Source organism: Hydra vulgaris, chromosome 11, assembly GCF_038396675.1.
Source record: "Hydra vulgaris chromosome 11, alternate assembly HydraT2T_AEP".
NCBI classification, from domain to species: domain Eukaryota; kingdom Metazoa; phylum Cnidaria; class Hydrozoa; order Anthoathecata; family Hydridae; genus Hydra; species Hydra vulgaris.
In genome coordinates this window covers 43,295,302-43,311,825 of record NC_088930.1, presented here as the reverse complement: position 1 = coordinate 43,311,825, position 16,524 = coordinate 43,295,302, and the positions used below count along the sequence as shown (strand labels likewise).

The 16,524-nt window shown below is 29.0% G+C and overlaps 1 protein-coding gene across 2 annotated transcripts in view; it reads right to left on the bottom strand.

Moving 5' to 3' along the window:
- Positions 1 to 16,524, bottom strand: part of LOC105846969 (corticotropin-releasing factor receptor 2) — a 111,004-nt gene that overhangs the window by 2,324 nt on the left and 92,156 nt on the right. The window contains exons 12-13 of one of the 2 annotated variants that reach the window (XM_065808917.1): positions 13,489 to 13,601; positions 6,333 to 6,425 (exon numbers count right to left, since the gene is read on the bottom strand). In XM_065808917.1, the coding sequence (XP_065664989.1) occupies positions 6,362 to 6,425; positions 13,489 to 13,601 (177 nt within the window). In that variant the 3' untranslated portion in view covers positions 6,333 to 6,361. The remainder of the gene's footprint in view (positions 1 to 6,332; positions 6,426 to 13,488; positions 13,602 to 16,524) is intronic. The other variant, XM_065808916.1, reaches the window with a different exon arrangement.

The following is a 16,524-nucleotide window of genomic DNA, read 5'->3' as shown; positions in this document are numbered from 1 at the left end:
TGCTACTAATTTGAGCGAAATAGAACCAGAGCAATACAATGCTGTAGATGAACTTGTTGTACCATTCAAGGGAAGAAGTTCTATGAAGCAATATTTTAAAAAAAAAGCTCCACAAATTGGGAATAAAAGAATTTTTCCGTTGTGGAGCAAGCGGTTTTGTATACCAGTTTGAAATTTATACAGGCAAAAGTATCGAAAGGGAGAGGGAATTTTGGGCATTAGTGGAGATATTGTACTTCGTCCAGTATAAAAATTGCCGGAACATAAAAATTTTAAAGTGCTTATTTTTTTAGCTACAGGAACCATCCGAACTAATCGGTTCCCCGGCTGTTTTTTTCAAGAAGAAAAAGTGTTGAAAAAAAAATGGCAGGCGTTCTTACGATGTTTCATATGACGGAAAAAACGGGATTGTAGTTGTAAAATGGCTGGACAACAAACCTGTGCACCTGGTGTCAACTTACGTGGGAGTAGAACCCGTTGACATTGCAAAGAGGCGGTCAGTCGCAATTAGATATCCAGATTACAAGTCCAGCAGTTGTAAAATAATATAATAAGTTCATGGGAGGCGAATTTAATGAATATGTTAATCCAACTATATAGAACTAAAACAAGAATAAAATGTGTAAAATGTAATGTAGAGTTGTGCTTCAACAACAACAAAAATGGTTTTATGGATTACCATACTAAACAATAATTTTTGTTATATTAAATTTTTGTGTAATAGTTTATAAATGTTTAATTATATTTTTGTTTAATAATATGCAATATAAAAAATATATTTTATTATATTTGTTACATATTTCTTATATAAAGTACAAATTTTATAATATTGTAATTTTGTCTCTTATCTTCCCAATGTTGCCATATGGCAACATCCAAAAAATTTTACGAGTAAAAAAAAAAAATTTAAAACAATATTTCTTGCATAATAAGATAATTGTAAATTTAAATAGTAGTTGTTTTTTTTTAATTACATAAATCAGGTTAAATATTTTTTGTGTGTGTTTTAGTTACTAATATAATTATAATTTTTTTAAATTTGTGGCAATTGTGTCAGTCCACCCTATCTGTCAGAAAGTTAGGTTATTACTCAAATAGCTGTTAACTGATGAAAAGTGTGGTTGGACTAAGTTCAAAATTGATTTCAATTATTTATTTTTGGAACAACTTTTTGCAAGTTTGTCGAGTTCAGAACTATTGAAACCTAAGTATTTGTCAATAGTTCAATTAGTTATGGTTAAAAATTTATTATTTTTGCTAATTTTAATGCATAAATCCTGACTTGTAACCATTCTCACCTCTCATTGAATTTTTTAGTATGTGCAAGTGTTCAGACTTAACCTTAAGAAAAAAGTAGGGAAAAAACCTTACTTCTTCTATCAACACATTCTCAGAGAGAGATAGCAGTAATTGCAAGCGTTTTAAAGTCAGTAGTGAGCCGAATTAAAGAAAAGTTGATACAAATGTGCCTCTAGAACAAGACCGTTTTGGCAAAAGTGACAGAAAAAGGATCATTACTTCACGTTGCGACCGTAAAATTAGGGAAATCTGTCTTAAAAACTGAAAAAAAAAAAATTTGTTCGATAACATCTAAGAGAAAAATTCCACCAGAATTGCCATTTGGAAAAGCTTAAACATCCAGTGAATGTAATGGTAAGGTCTGTGACCTCAGCCAAGGGCATAACAACCCCAGTCTCCAACACAATGCAAAATTTTGCCTAAAAAGCATGCCCCAACGCCTGAAAGCCGTTATTGTAGCTAAGGGTGACATTACAAAATATTAGGAAAATTACCTTTTTGTTATGTTAAATTTTTTTATAAAAAAATAAATAGCTATGAATAAGTAATTATGTTGTTTTATATTCTAAACAAAGCTCTCTAACAAGAAAAACAATAAAAAAATAACTACAAGATACGTATTTTTTCATTAAAGTAGTTTAAACTTTAAAATTACTTAAAAAGTAATGTGTCCCTAATAATTTGGCGTACCCAATGTATATGTATATATATATATATATATATATATATATATATATATATATATATATATATATATATTTATACATATATATATATATATATGTGTATATATATATACATATATATATGTGTATATATATATATATATACATATATATATATATATAAATATATATATATTATATATATATATATATATATATATATATATATATATATATATATATATATATATACATATATATATATATATATATATATGAAGACCTCAGTGGAAAAACCGGCGTTGTCACATTTAAAAAGTATTGAGAAAGTATTTATTGATCATTAATAAAAGTCTTTATTTAAAGCAAATGAAACTAAGCAATTTAAAAAAATTTATATTATAATTATTTTATTTAAAATTTATTCAAAAACAAAACATTTTGTAATTTTTTATACAAAAATTTTTTTTTCTTTGCTTTAAATAAAGACATTTATTAATGGTCAACAAATACTTTCTCAATACTTTTTAAATCTGCACAAAATATTTAACAGAAACACCGTCAAAATAAGTTACAGCTGCATGCCAAATATCAGTACTATTATTAAGTCCCACAACCAACACATTTTGCGCAATAAAAATACCGATGTTAGAAAATGCAACTGTATAGATGAAAGCTACGTGTCCTTTAGAAAATCAATGCCTAACTTAAAATATTGTTTGTAAGGCTACTCTTACATCACCTAATGTCAATCGTGCTAAGAAATGTTATATTGCTATTAGTGAAAACTCCATCAAGATCAGGTTTGCAAACCACATAAAATCATTTAACTTGGTCAGGTATAAAAACGACACTAAACTTTCTAAGGAGACCTGGAAACTTAAGGAAGCATGCATTAAACAGATAATAAAGTGGAGTATTATTTAAAAATGTCAACCCTATAACCCATCCTCAAAAAAGTGCAATCTTTGCATAAATGAGAAATATTTTATTTCAATATACCATAAAGAACCTTTGTTAAATAAAAAAAGTGAACTGGTTTCGGCATGTAGGCACATGAAAAAGTTTTTGCTATCAAATTTCGACACCAGTTAAATAAATTTAACTGGTGTCCAAATTTATACCGATTAAATTTATCTTTATACACACAGACACATGTATACCTATATTTTTACACTATAAAAATTGTTTTTAAGGTTGATTATTGATCCTGAATACGACCAAAAATTTTTTTAAAAAGTATGTTACCTATTTTATATATATATATAAATATATTTAGACATGTTTACTTCTAACAAGGCTGCAAACAACGACGAACAGCAGATGACCCAAAAGATTACAAATTATATGAATCAGGATAACAAAATAAAAGGAGCAAATTCCAAAGGACTGATGTTCTAGGAAAAAAACTAGACAAATATTTGGAGCACTTAGGAACAATTGCAGTAAAAGGATGAGATTTAGTTGAATGAGGAGTAACACGAGAATGAATTTTAGCAGATGACACAAGACAGTACGGACGCTAGCTCTTCAGAGCAGTATAGTATTTATAGAAAAGAGAAAGATAAGCAACATTATGACGATGTGATAATGATTGTAGGTTGGCTGCAAGAGTCCGACTATGTTTACAATGCATTTTTGCACCTTGTTTAAAAGAGAAAGAGCATCATTCAGAGATCCACTTCAGATATGGCAACAGTATTCCATAAAAGGATGGATTTAAGATTTATAGTGATAAAGAATAGAATGCAGAGTATGAAAGTGGGGAGCACGATAAAGAGATACAACCAAAGCAGATTCTAATTTTGCAATGAATTTGATATATGGTTTCCAAGAAAGATCGGAGTTAAGAGTTAATCCTAGAAGACAAAGGGTAGATGACTCATTGAGTATATTACTGTTCATAAATATAAGAAGATGTAAATTATTGGGATAACAATTGGCTAAAAAAAATTGGGTTTTATCTGAGTTAAATTTCATCAGCCACTGAGAGCCCCATGCTGTAGGAGAAATGAGATCCTTTTCAAGTTCAAATGCCTCCTCCAAGCAATCAGAGGGTGTTGGTTTCTTATCAAGACAAGAATTAATGGTAGTATCAATGGTAGTAGCAAACAATACCACCTTAGATATGAGAATTTCTGGAAGATTCTTTATGTAAACTGAAAACAGTATATGGTCACAGAACCCCTGAGGAACCCTTGACAATACAGGAAATAAATAGGAGTGCTGTCCATTAAGGACGATTTTTATACTACGATTTATAAAAAAAGGTTCAATAATCTTAAAGATTTTACCTGATAAATTGTAAGAAGAGAGCTTATGAAGAAGACCAGCATGCCAAACTTTATCAAAGGCTTTAAAAAGTCAAGTACGATACCCCTAACCTCTCAACAATTAAATTGAAATCCATATTGATGATCAGAAAGTAAATTATTAGACTTAAGATGAGAGATTAAGTGTCCATTAATTAAAGACTCAAAAGCCTTGCTCATTGTAGCAAGAAGATTAATGGAATGGTAGTTAGGCGGGTTGTTAGTTAGAGCAGTAGTAGATCACCCTCCAGAATTTTTGAAAATAGGGATAACAGATGCCGCTTTCCATCAGGCTGGAAAACAAGACTCTGATAAGCATTTCTTAAATAGTTTTGAAAGAAAAGATGTGAGCTTCGGAGAACACTTCTACAAGACTATAAAAATATGTTGTACGAACCACAAGCTGTAAAAGAGTCTAAGCAGAAAATCACTTTAGATATAGAAGCTGGTGTAAATTGAATGTCAGGCAATCGATCAACCTGTTTGTTGGCTATATCAGGTAGGATGTGATTAGTGGAGTCAAGTGAATCATATAAGAGAGGAGGAACAATAGATTTGCCCTTACTATAAACACTGTTAAAGATTCTCTGGAACTAAATTTTTGGCTGAAATACAAGATTTTGTGACCTGAAAATAGCATGCTTTGGCGTTAGATAAAACCTTTATACAATGGTTTCTAGGAATAGTAAACAGACGTTTGTTTTCTGGAGAGTAGTTTTGACAATAGATGAAGAAGAGTGAGGTTTGACTTGGAATTGTCGAGAGAAAAAAAAGGGTTCCATGCCAGCCTGAATCCAAGAAGTTACATAAGAAGCACATTTGTAAGCAGGAAGACAAAAGATTTCTATGCAAGGGCCATCACAAAGAAAATCATGGAAAGAGCCCCAGACAGCTTTATGTTAAATGTAAGAGATACAATGATAGAAGGTTTTTAATGATGAAAGAGAGATAATAGCTTTAGAGAGATCAAAACGTGATCAGAAGCACCTTAAAGTAAATGTAAAGAAACTAAGCACTGACTAGGATCAGAAACAAGACATAAGTCGAGTAGAGAAGGTAAATGATTTGGATTATCTGGAAAGCAAGTTGGAAAATTGACTACTTGCGTTAGAGATTGAGAAAGGCAAAAATTTTGGAACTTAACACCTAAAGAGATATTAGAGTCAAACCATACAGTGTGATGAACATTATATTTACCAACAACAAAGATATTGGCTGAAAGATAAAGAGAAACGTTCAATTTGATTAGAAATAACATCAAAAAGTGTGCAGTCTTGAAATGAAGGAGAGCAATATAGAAATAAGAGTAAGGGGATAGAGTTAAGTGGTGCTAAATGAAAGCAAATAGTCTGTGGATTCAAACCTAGTTTCCCAACAAATAGGTGAATTCTTACGAATGTAAATGTTCAGGCAAGTAGTTTTTGTGTTTTATAGTTTTTGATACATTAGATATTTTTGGATTTGTTAAAGAGCTTGACCAAAAACTTGACTTAAAGCTTGACCAAAGTACAAACAGGGACACCATCCAAGGGCAACATGGCACTGTTGGTACTCTGATATTTTACAGATGTTGAAAAAATCAGCCTCTCTGAGAGCTACCGCAGATATTTTCTAATGTAGCAGCCTTTGCTAAGGTTCATCTTTTGAAGTTATAAGACTATAAGAAAATGGTAACAACCATTTAATAAAAAATTTAATATATGACAACCTTCAAAACTTTAAATTCTGGGACTTTAGATTATTTGAAGAATAATTCAAAATAACTATTAAATAGTGAGACTCATATGAGGTGCTGAAAGTAACTTATCTAAAAGGAAAAAGACTCCGATAAACCCTAATGCAATCAGGGTTTATCATAGTAAGTAATAGCTAAAAGCTTAAACTTTGGAAAGTAGTAGCAGTTGTAGACTGAAAAGTAACAGCTTAATGACCAAAATTTAATATAATTTTATATTTTATTCTAAAAAAATAAAAAACATTTATTTTATTGAATTGTACGCAATACTTTTTAAGCTTCTTTACTTAGTAAGAACGTTTAAAACAATGTAATACTTACAGATGCTTTAAGCTTCAGGCGATTAATCTTTAATCTTGCAGAACTTCGCACTTCTTTACTAATAAAAACTTGAAGTACGCAAACAAAAATACCCTATAAAGTAGAGTCCATCAACATTTATATTAAAAAAAAAAAAATCAATTATAAATATTATTTTAGGGTTCAATATAAAACAAGTTAAATACAAAACTTAAATTCTCACACCAAATAAAAGTATTTTCTGTATCACTTATACTTAGTATGAGAACACAAAAAGTTATTTGGTTAAACTAAAATTTTATAGAAAAACAAATATAAATAACGAAAAGTTTACTTAAGTTAAAACTAAAATTAACATAATAAAATAATAATTAGCATAATAAAAAAAAAATATCTGATGAAAAATTATATAAATAATACAATATATGGACAGAATGTGGCCATTCACCAATATGAGAACTATTTTAGTAAACAACTGAGTTTACTTTGGGTTAAAATTCACTGACCATATCAAGCCCCAAGCTTGAAGCATCAAAGTACAAGGGTCAAGTAACAAAGTAGAAAGGTACTAAACAAAAGCACATAAAAAAGTTCTCAGATAAATCAAACCTGATTTTAGAATAAATAAATGAATTAATACACAGGCATATACCCAGGCCAATCATGTGATTATTGCAGTCCTTGCATATCAAAGAAAAACTTAAGTCCAAAGATGTAACAGCTGAATTTAAATTTGTCTCACAAAAAGCAAGTAGGTCAGGTAAACTTTACAAGAGACAAGATTCAACAAATAAAAGGTTACTTTAAAGAACACAAATAGTTCTAAAAGATTAATTTAAACAACTTTGCGGTATTGGTGGTGTTTATGTTTAGTATTTTTAATTAATTTTTTTTAATTAATTATATTTTAGTATTACAGTTTTTTTTTCTTTAATTATTAGAGAGCCTGACTCAATCATTGATAGTGCATGACATCCTGAATAATAAGTTGCACAGTTGCCACAATAAATCTGCTTAACTTATTAATTAGGGTGCTAATCAACTCTAATGTATAGTGTATGGCAAGAAAAAAACTTTTTTGAAAAACTTGTTCTTATGAACAGTCAATAAAAACTCTTAATTCAATGATATTACTACTACTACTACTATTACTCAACCATTAAGTTGACTGGATTTGAACTCCTACTGCACAACAGTCCAGGTTTTAACATTTTGTTTGATCCTCTAACCAACTAAGCTATCTAGACACGATAGTAATCATTGAGGAATAAAAAGTGGGAATCTGAATTAAAAATTCAAAAAACTTTCTGAACATTATGTTGAATGTTTTCAGAAACTATGATGGTGATAAAAAAAATCGTAACTATTGAAACTTTTAACAACAAAATCTTCAAGATCATCTTTCACATATATATTATTAAATTGTTATATTAGGATTATTGATTTTAAACTTCAAAAATTAATAAAATCAAATTTAAACTTATCAAATGACGGTTACCCATGACCGTTTAACAATCCTACCTAAGCAGTAACCAACAGACTGGTCCCCTTGACAACCTTGAATGCACTTTAATTAATTAACTATAAATAAATACATAAGTAAACTGTATGTAAATGTTATTTGTATTTATTTAAAAAAGACAAGCTTAGCTTTATAGAGTTCATAGAAATAGCACTACCAGTAGAAAGTAGATTCCAATAATGCAGGGGCAAAAAATTATTTCAAAAATTATAAAAAGTTATTTCAAAATTATACTTCATTTGATGACCACTTGGTGATTAATAACTTCTTGGCAAAGTTTCATTAGTTAAATTTACTTTTTTTATTCCATTAAATAACTTGAACATTTGAATCAAGTCACCCCGAATCCATCTTACAACTTAAGGCCCATGTTGTCTCATCTTTTCTCGTAATAAGTTTTTTTAGTGGCAATATTATTCTTGTACCAAAATGCTGTACAGAGACGTATTTATATATTTGGCACCCTGGGGCACTAACCCTTTAAGTACCCTCTTTTACAAATAACTGTCAACTTTAATTTGGGGTGATTATTAAAAAATAAAAACATTTTCAATACAATCATATATATTAAGTTTAACTCACTAAAATTAAAAAGTTATAATTTTCTATGTGAGTTTTGTTTTGCAAATGTATTTCTAATATCATATTATGTAAATGTAGAATCAATAAATAGAATTGCTAACTTATTCGATCATATTCCCGACCTCAAATAAAATTTAACCCTGTTTCATGCTGAAAATGATCTCTCAACAATTGTACATTGGGCAGTATAGATATATCTTTAATATATTTAATAGTAGATATAGCATTAAGGATAAAGCGTGTACACAAAATAAATGTGAAAGTAGAAAAACAACTAAAAAAAGGTACTCTTCAATTTTTATTTCGAACCAAGTAATAACTTTAATACAATACTATAAGAAGATCAAACATAAAAAAAAAAAGGTGGTACCAATAAGCTTGCACGCAGGATAAGAATCAAAACTATTTGATACTTTTTTAAATGATATTTTAATATCTTTAATGTTTCGGCAAAGTTTTTTTGATTTTTTTATTCTTTTTTTAATAATAGCCCAGTACTTTTTAATAACTCTCAATTCTGGGCAGTTTGGAAATGACTTGAAGCTAAATCAGGCCAAAATACAGGTGTGTTATTGTGTGATTTCATGAAAAGTAAAAGACGTTTTTGTAAACAATCTTTAACATATATTTGACCAGAAAATATGGACTGAGAAATATAAGGTGTTGATTTTTTGCCACAACTGCAAATAGCTTGCCAAATCAAGGCTCTTTAGCGAACTTGTCTTGTTTTGTGGATTTAAATTTCTTATCTGCTTTTCCTCTATTGTTGGCAATATAATAGAAAGCACCAAGAATTTGCTGATGATCGTACTTGATATAAGTTTCATCGTCTTCAATAATACAGAAATATTTAAAAATAAAATGTCATAAAATTTTCAGCAACAGGTTGTTTTACTTTTTTGTTGAGTTTCAAATCAGTTGGGCGCTTTTTGTGCATAGAAAGAACGTAAACCATATTTATTTGGAACTTTTACAATAAAACTATGAGAAAGTCCATGAATTTTTGTGCGTTCCTTAGTGAAAGGCTCGGGTTAATCTTAAAACTATTAACCAGTTTTCTAACTTGTTTTTTATCTTTAAAACCCTTCTTTCTTCCACCTAAGATTTACATTTGATCAATTTTGTTTGAGAAAAATGTTGAATTACTCAACAAACGGTATATGGATGTATTTGCAACGCTTTTGCTATCTATTTGTAGCTACTATTGGGATTTTCCAAGTATTTGTGCATAATTTTTTCTCTTATGTCTTCTTCTTTTGTCATTTTTTAAACCAATTTTAAGTTAAATCGAAAAACTAACACATATTTTTGAAACCACAAAATGTTGTAACACGTTAATAAAACCACTGAAAAAATTTTTCTTTATTTTCTACATTTATTTCGTGTACATGCTTTAGTTACATAGTTCTGATCATTTGGCAAATATCTATTATAGTTTTATGTGTTATGTTTTCAGTTAAACTCATTAAATAACTTCTGAATTGTATACACTCATTAGCAAATGAAGATGATAGATCTCTTTTTTATATATATTCTGAAGTATTTCTGGTTTTTGTTATTTGAAAAAATAGTTGTATTATTTGAAAAAAATTAAACTTTTTATTGACTTCAATATAGCATAACTTTCTTCTTTCTAGTTCAAAATTTAGTTTATCAATAATAGCATATGTGTTAATCCTTAAAGAGTTTCAAATTTTAAAGTTTATTTCTCTTCTTTTACCATTTGTTGTATAACATTGTCTGCCATTATCTACCTATGAACTACTTATATATATTAAAAAATAGGTACATTGAACGTATAGGTATGTTGAACGTTTTACTTTATTGCCAAACTTCTCAAAATGCTGTGCTAAAAAAGGATCAAAATGACCAACGTGACGTTTTTTACTAGGTCAACGTTTTCGCATGAACAATTTGCGCATAATTATTTATAATTTGCAAGAGGACTTTTATTGTCTTTTGAATGATATTTTTGATAAAAAATTTTGATAATAAGTAGGTCTATGAGTCGACCTATGGACATAATAATAAAATAAAAATTTTCGCAAATATGATATGAAATAACTGTTTTACAATTTTCCATTCTGACGGCTGGCGCCCTATTGGAACTTGGTGCCTGGGGCCAAAGCCCACCTGGCCCCTCCCTAAATACGTCTCTGATGCTGTACCTTTTCTAAGAAATTAATTTCATTTTTAGAACATGGAGACCACACAAATACAGCAAATTCAATTAAAGGTATTACAAAAGTTGTGTATATAACTTTTAGTAATTCACTATAAAAAAAGGTTTAAACCTAACAAAATCCTCAACAAACCCAAAACTTTATTTGCTTTACTTGCACATAGAGTTATTTGATTTTTTCCATTTTAAGTCAGAAGTAAATACTACACCAAGATCTTTTTCAGCAACAGCTATACTTTATATATTTTGGTATATTTTGCATAAAATAAATTCTTTTTGGATTATTTTTACCAAAAAGCATTATTAAACACCTCTAAAAATTAAACTTTAATTTTTAGAGGTGTTTAATAATGCTTTTGAACACTTGTTTCAAAATCAACCTTAATAATACTTTTGCATCATCAGCACACACCTTTGAAATATTTACAAAGTGCAAACTATTAATATAAATTGGCCCTGATGAAGAAAAAAAAAAGCAAACTATTAATATAAATTGGCCCTGCGGCACACCACTAAATATATTCTTCTGAGATGAGTCAATATTTCCCATGATAACTCTTTGTCTTCTATTTTTTAGAAATGTTTCAATCCATTTTAACAATGTACCAGAAACTCCATAACATTAAAGTTTTATCTGTAGTCTTTTATGGGGCACCAAATCAAATGATTTTGCAAAGTCTAATTAAATTACATCTGTATATTCTGAGATAAATAATACGATAAATAATACAAATATAAATAATGTTTCAATGAGGTTAGTTTAACAAAATCTTTTTTTAACAAAGCCATGTTAATTTTTCAAAAGAAAATTATTTGCATTTAGAAAATTCATAATTTAATCTTGCACAACCTTTTAAAATTTTAAAAGATAGAGAAGTGAGTGAAATTGGATAATAATTTAATGGCGACAGTTTACTTCATTTTTAAATTGAGGACTAATATTGGCTGACTTCCGCTGAACAGGTAGCTCACTAAACTCAATGGAAGCTTTAAATAAATGTGCAAGCAGTAGAGCTATTCCATACGCACAATTTTTTATAAATTTATTCTTAAAAAATTGTGCTTATAAGATCTGCTCCACACAATTTCTTATATTTAAATGTTCCAATCTATTAAGAATATTTTTGTATAAAATTATATCAAAATCCAAATTTTTATTGATTCTAGGCACAAATGCTGGCAAAAATAAAAATCATTCTCTCGAACAAATACATCTTGGAACTTGTTATTTCATAAATTTGCTATCTGATTTAGGTCATTTTTTTACTATTTTATCAAAAAATTATCATAAAATGTTTATTTATATATTTTTTATTACTGATGAAAAATGCAACACAGAAGCAGATACTTCAACAATTATGGCACACTGAAAATATTCCAAGTAAACCAGAATATTAAATAAATATAAATGGTAATAATGCTGTGATTTGTGATTTTGTTTGCCTCAGTTTAAAACAGGGAACTAGAAATTTGTAAAAATTTTTTGGAAATGTTTAGGAGATTTTTAAGTTAGATTGGACTTACAAAACTTGTAGTATAGAAATAATATTAAAAGGGAAAGTGTGAACAAAAATAATTGACCCAGATGAAAAGGGATGTAATGAAAATGAGACATAATAAAATCAAACAACAGATATCTTATGTATGTTTGTTGGAATGCAACATTGATAATGAAATAGCGCAGTAGCCATAAGATTTAAATTTTATGACCTTAAATAAAGATAAGGATAAATGTTGATAATGGAGATAAGATTAAATAGAGATAATGATAAATGTACAACAATGGTCAATTAGCCTGCAGTACATCAAAAAATGAAATGGATAATGAGTTGGAGGAATTAATAAATAAAAGAATATTCAAGAACAGAACTTAAACCTGTTTTATTTTTTCATTTCATTTGTGAAACAGTGCCTCACACCATCATTAAACGAAGCTAAAACAATATTTATTTTAAATACTGTTAGGTTGCTGATTTAAAATTTCCTGGAACTGCTGACCTTTATAAAAACCTGATGATAAAGATAAATTTTTGGTGACTAAGATAAATCTTTTCTTTCGTTTCATAAGCTAAGAATGAGTCAGCTTGTTTTTGACAAGTATATTGAAAAACTTCCAGAGTAATTGAAAAAATGAAGTTATGATGGTTTGCTGATGACAAATGAGCAAACAAGAAGTACTACTGTGTTTTTATTCCTAATCTTTTTTTTTAAGCACTGCTCGTTTCTATTTTTAGTTTTATTGTTTCATTAAAGTTAAAGGATTTGTAAATAGCTTGTAAAAGTGAAGTTGTAAGTTACTAAATGTTAGTAACAATATATTCTTTGCTTTAATAGAAACTGTTGCTCAAGAGGTCTGGAGTAGGGTATCCTAAAAAAATACTTTGTTTAGGATTTTAATATGCTCTCTATTGATTCCCATTCTATAGCTGCTAAATAACTGCTAATAATAATCCTAATAATGCGGTAGTGGTGTAGTTGTAGAGCATTCACCTTATTAGCAAGAAGTTCCAAGTTCAATCCTCACCATGTCCCGGTAGTACCAGAGACATGCTTAATTTGTTTCTTTGCGCAGCAGCCTTATTTGTCAAGGTTCATATTTTAGAGTTGAGAGAGGGTTGTAACCATAACTAAGGTAGCCTCCTTGACTGTAGTGGCCTTCTCAACCTGGGGTAGGTAAACTAACATTGAAAAAAATTCTCGAAATTTTTTTTAAGTTTTAAAATGAAGTGGTAGTAAATTCTGAATTTTATTGTTTTGTGTACTTATAGACAATATGGTATGCACAAGCACAATATTTTTATTATGATGTTATAATTGGTACAAAAAGTAATTCACATTATTAGCAATTGATAGAACTCCCTCAGAACATTTTTAAATGTTAGCATAATTACCTATAGACATTATTAATGATTGGTGCACACACAATCCATTCAGATATGTTTAGATATATTATGCGCACAAAGCAATTCTTGTGTAAATGTTTATAAAAGCCGTAGCGGCAAACCTAATAAAAATGTGATATGAGAGAGAATAACAAATAGTTTGTGACTTTATATATTATTGATGAATAACATTAATTAATAAATTTAGTAAAAAAAAACTAATTAATTGAAAATTTTATAGAGAAAATGGGTGAAACAACTAAAAAAAGGATGATAATGGGACAGAAAAAGAAAAAGCAAAAAAATACAGAAAAGTTAAGGTATATTTACTCGTTGAAGTGCCCACTGTACAGTGTGCCCAGGACATGAAAAAATTCATTTTTCTGACTTTTTATTTATTTACTTTAAATAGTAAATTCATATTGCGTAGGGCATTGCAAAAAAAATTTTGAAATTCATCAAACCTTTTTGTTTTTATAGCTGTTTAAAATTGAAGAAAAAAGTGACGCAAAATATTTATCTTAAAATTGTACCAATACTGTTTTTTAACAAATTTTTTAACAATTTCAAAAATTTGAAAAACAAATTGAAAATTTTAAATGCTATACATGAAAAACTACTCCATGAATTTAAAAATTTTTTTTTATCCTGGTATGTAAATTATATTTAATTTGTGAATTACTTAAATAAAAATAAAAATTGAAAAATAAACATTTGTTTTGTGCAGTTTTGTTTAAATCTAAAAAATTCCAAATTATATGAAAATATACTTATTTGATTAAAAACAAAATAATGGGAAAAAAAAGGTCACAGGAGGCCGCAAAAAAACTCAAACGTTTCACACAAATTGTGAGAAACAATTGAGTTTATTTACGGTCTCTTGCAGCTTTTTTTCCCCCGTTATTGTGTAACTACGCAACCCTGAATATTAACTTGTAAGAACAATTAAAATTGTGTGACAATACAGAATTTCTTCAAATTTAAATGGAATTTTTATATGTAAAAATTCCATTTAAATTTGAATTTTAATTGTTTGTACGAGTTAATATTCGAGGTTGAATAATTATGAAAATCAACTTTCACAGACGATTCAGGAATACCTGTTGATAACATGTGACAAAATGTTATTAATAAAAAAAGAAGAATTAGAAGAAATTTTACTAACCTTGAACATCGTATTAAGTTCATTGGAAAAATAAAAATTTGAAAAAATAGAAGATGAATCAGAAACTTGAAGAAACGAAGTTGGAATAAAACTGCCTGGAAATCTACCTGCAACAACATCATTATCATCCCCTGATTTAGAAGAAGAGGGAGCTCCACAAGCTAAAAGAGGACGGAAATCAAAAAGACTAGGGTAAAAATTTAGCTGTTGACATTTATTTAAATTTCTTAAGCAACGTGTTATTTGGGACACCCAGTAGCTATTTTTTTACTTTTTATAATACATTATCATTTAACTCAGTGATTAACCTGATGTTGTACCTACAACAAAATTCTGGATGATTTTGTGGATTTTGTGGAAAAACATGCAAAAGAACAGGGAGTAGATAAGTCAGAATACCTGAAAGAAGTTGTTTAAAGATGTGAAAAAAGATGAGGGAAGGAGGAAGAGTAAAACTTCCAACAATATCAGTACAGGAAGCAACTGATTTGATCTACAACTTAGATATATCTATAAATAAATATCAGGTAAAATATGCAATCAAATACTATTGCAATTAATTGTTTTTATAATTGTGCATTTAAATTTTATATATTTCCCCAGGAGCTGAGACTTGAGCTTCTCCCAAAACTAAAGTTGCCAACAAGGAATGATGTAGATACCTTTAAATGTACTTTGCTAGCAAAGAATTGAGCAGTGATGACAAGCAAACTTCATCCCATGTGAACAATGTTATAAAAGACACTGTTGAATCTCTACTTGATATATTCGGGTTATGTGAAAATCATTCTTTACATGTAGAGGGTAAATTTGGACTTTATGGTTTATGGTTATGGTTTATGGAAATCACAACCATCGTCATCAGTTTTCTGATCTGGATGCAGGCTTAAAGGGAACAAACTATATTTGTTTCTTTTGGTGTCCTCTTGAAATTAAAGATTCAAAAAACCAAGTAATCTGGACTAATCCAACACCTAACTCCATTAATTTACTAGGCCTTTTACTCTAGTGAAAGCAAAATAAACTAGGGAGAGTGTAAAAACCAACTCTGAGTTAATTGCCTAAAAATTGCCTAAAACTCAGGCTATTCTCTTTCAGAAAATGGTTTACAAATAATTGTAAACCATTTTCTGAAAGTATAGTTGATGGCAAAATAGTATATTTATTGGTGGGTGATTCTTAGGGTGACTCTTAAAACAGCATTTTTGAAAAAAACCTGTTCCTACCTCTTTACTTTGTTGTATATAATACTTGTTATATTACACTGTGGGCCAAAAACCAAGACATGGTCTGTGCAGGACATAAAGGTAAAAACTGCTCTGAAGACAGCAAAAAGAAAAGTTATTCCAAATGTACGTGAGAAAACAGGAATACTTCTTGATTCTTCTTATTATAGTGGTGGTAACACTAACAATGGACTAATAGCAGATTGTTTTTTTAGTCCAAAAGAAAGAAAGTCAATCTGTTTTGTAATTCTTAAAACAGCGGACCAATATAGCTTCTCGGCTTTGTTATCTAAGTTCAATATACTCATTAGCATTAATCAGCATGTTGATGTTGTTAGTGAAAAAGTTGATCCTGATAAAATTAAAGAAGCTGGTTGTTCATAAAATCCTATAAACAGACATTTCCATAAACTATGCTAAGCCCCAACTTGCATAAAATGTGTGCACATGCCTGGGAACTGATTATGATTACAGGTGGATCACCTATTACTAAGTACTCCAAGCAGTCAAGTGAAAATTGGAATAAATACACTAAGACTTATAAATCAGGAACAAGTTGTAAAGCAAGAGAGATGTCTTTGCAAATTAATACATATGCCATTTACTGCAGACTGATGGTAAGAACACATCCAATGATTTCCAGTAAAAAAAGGA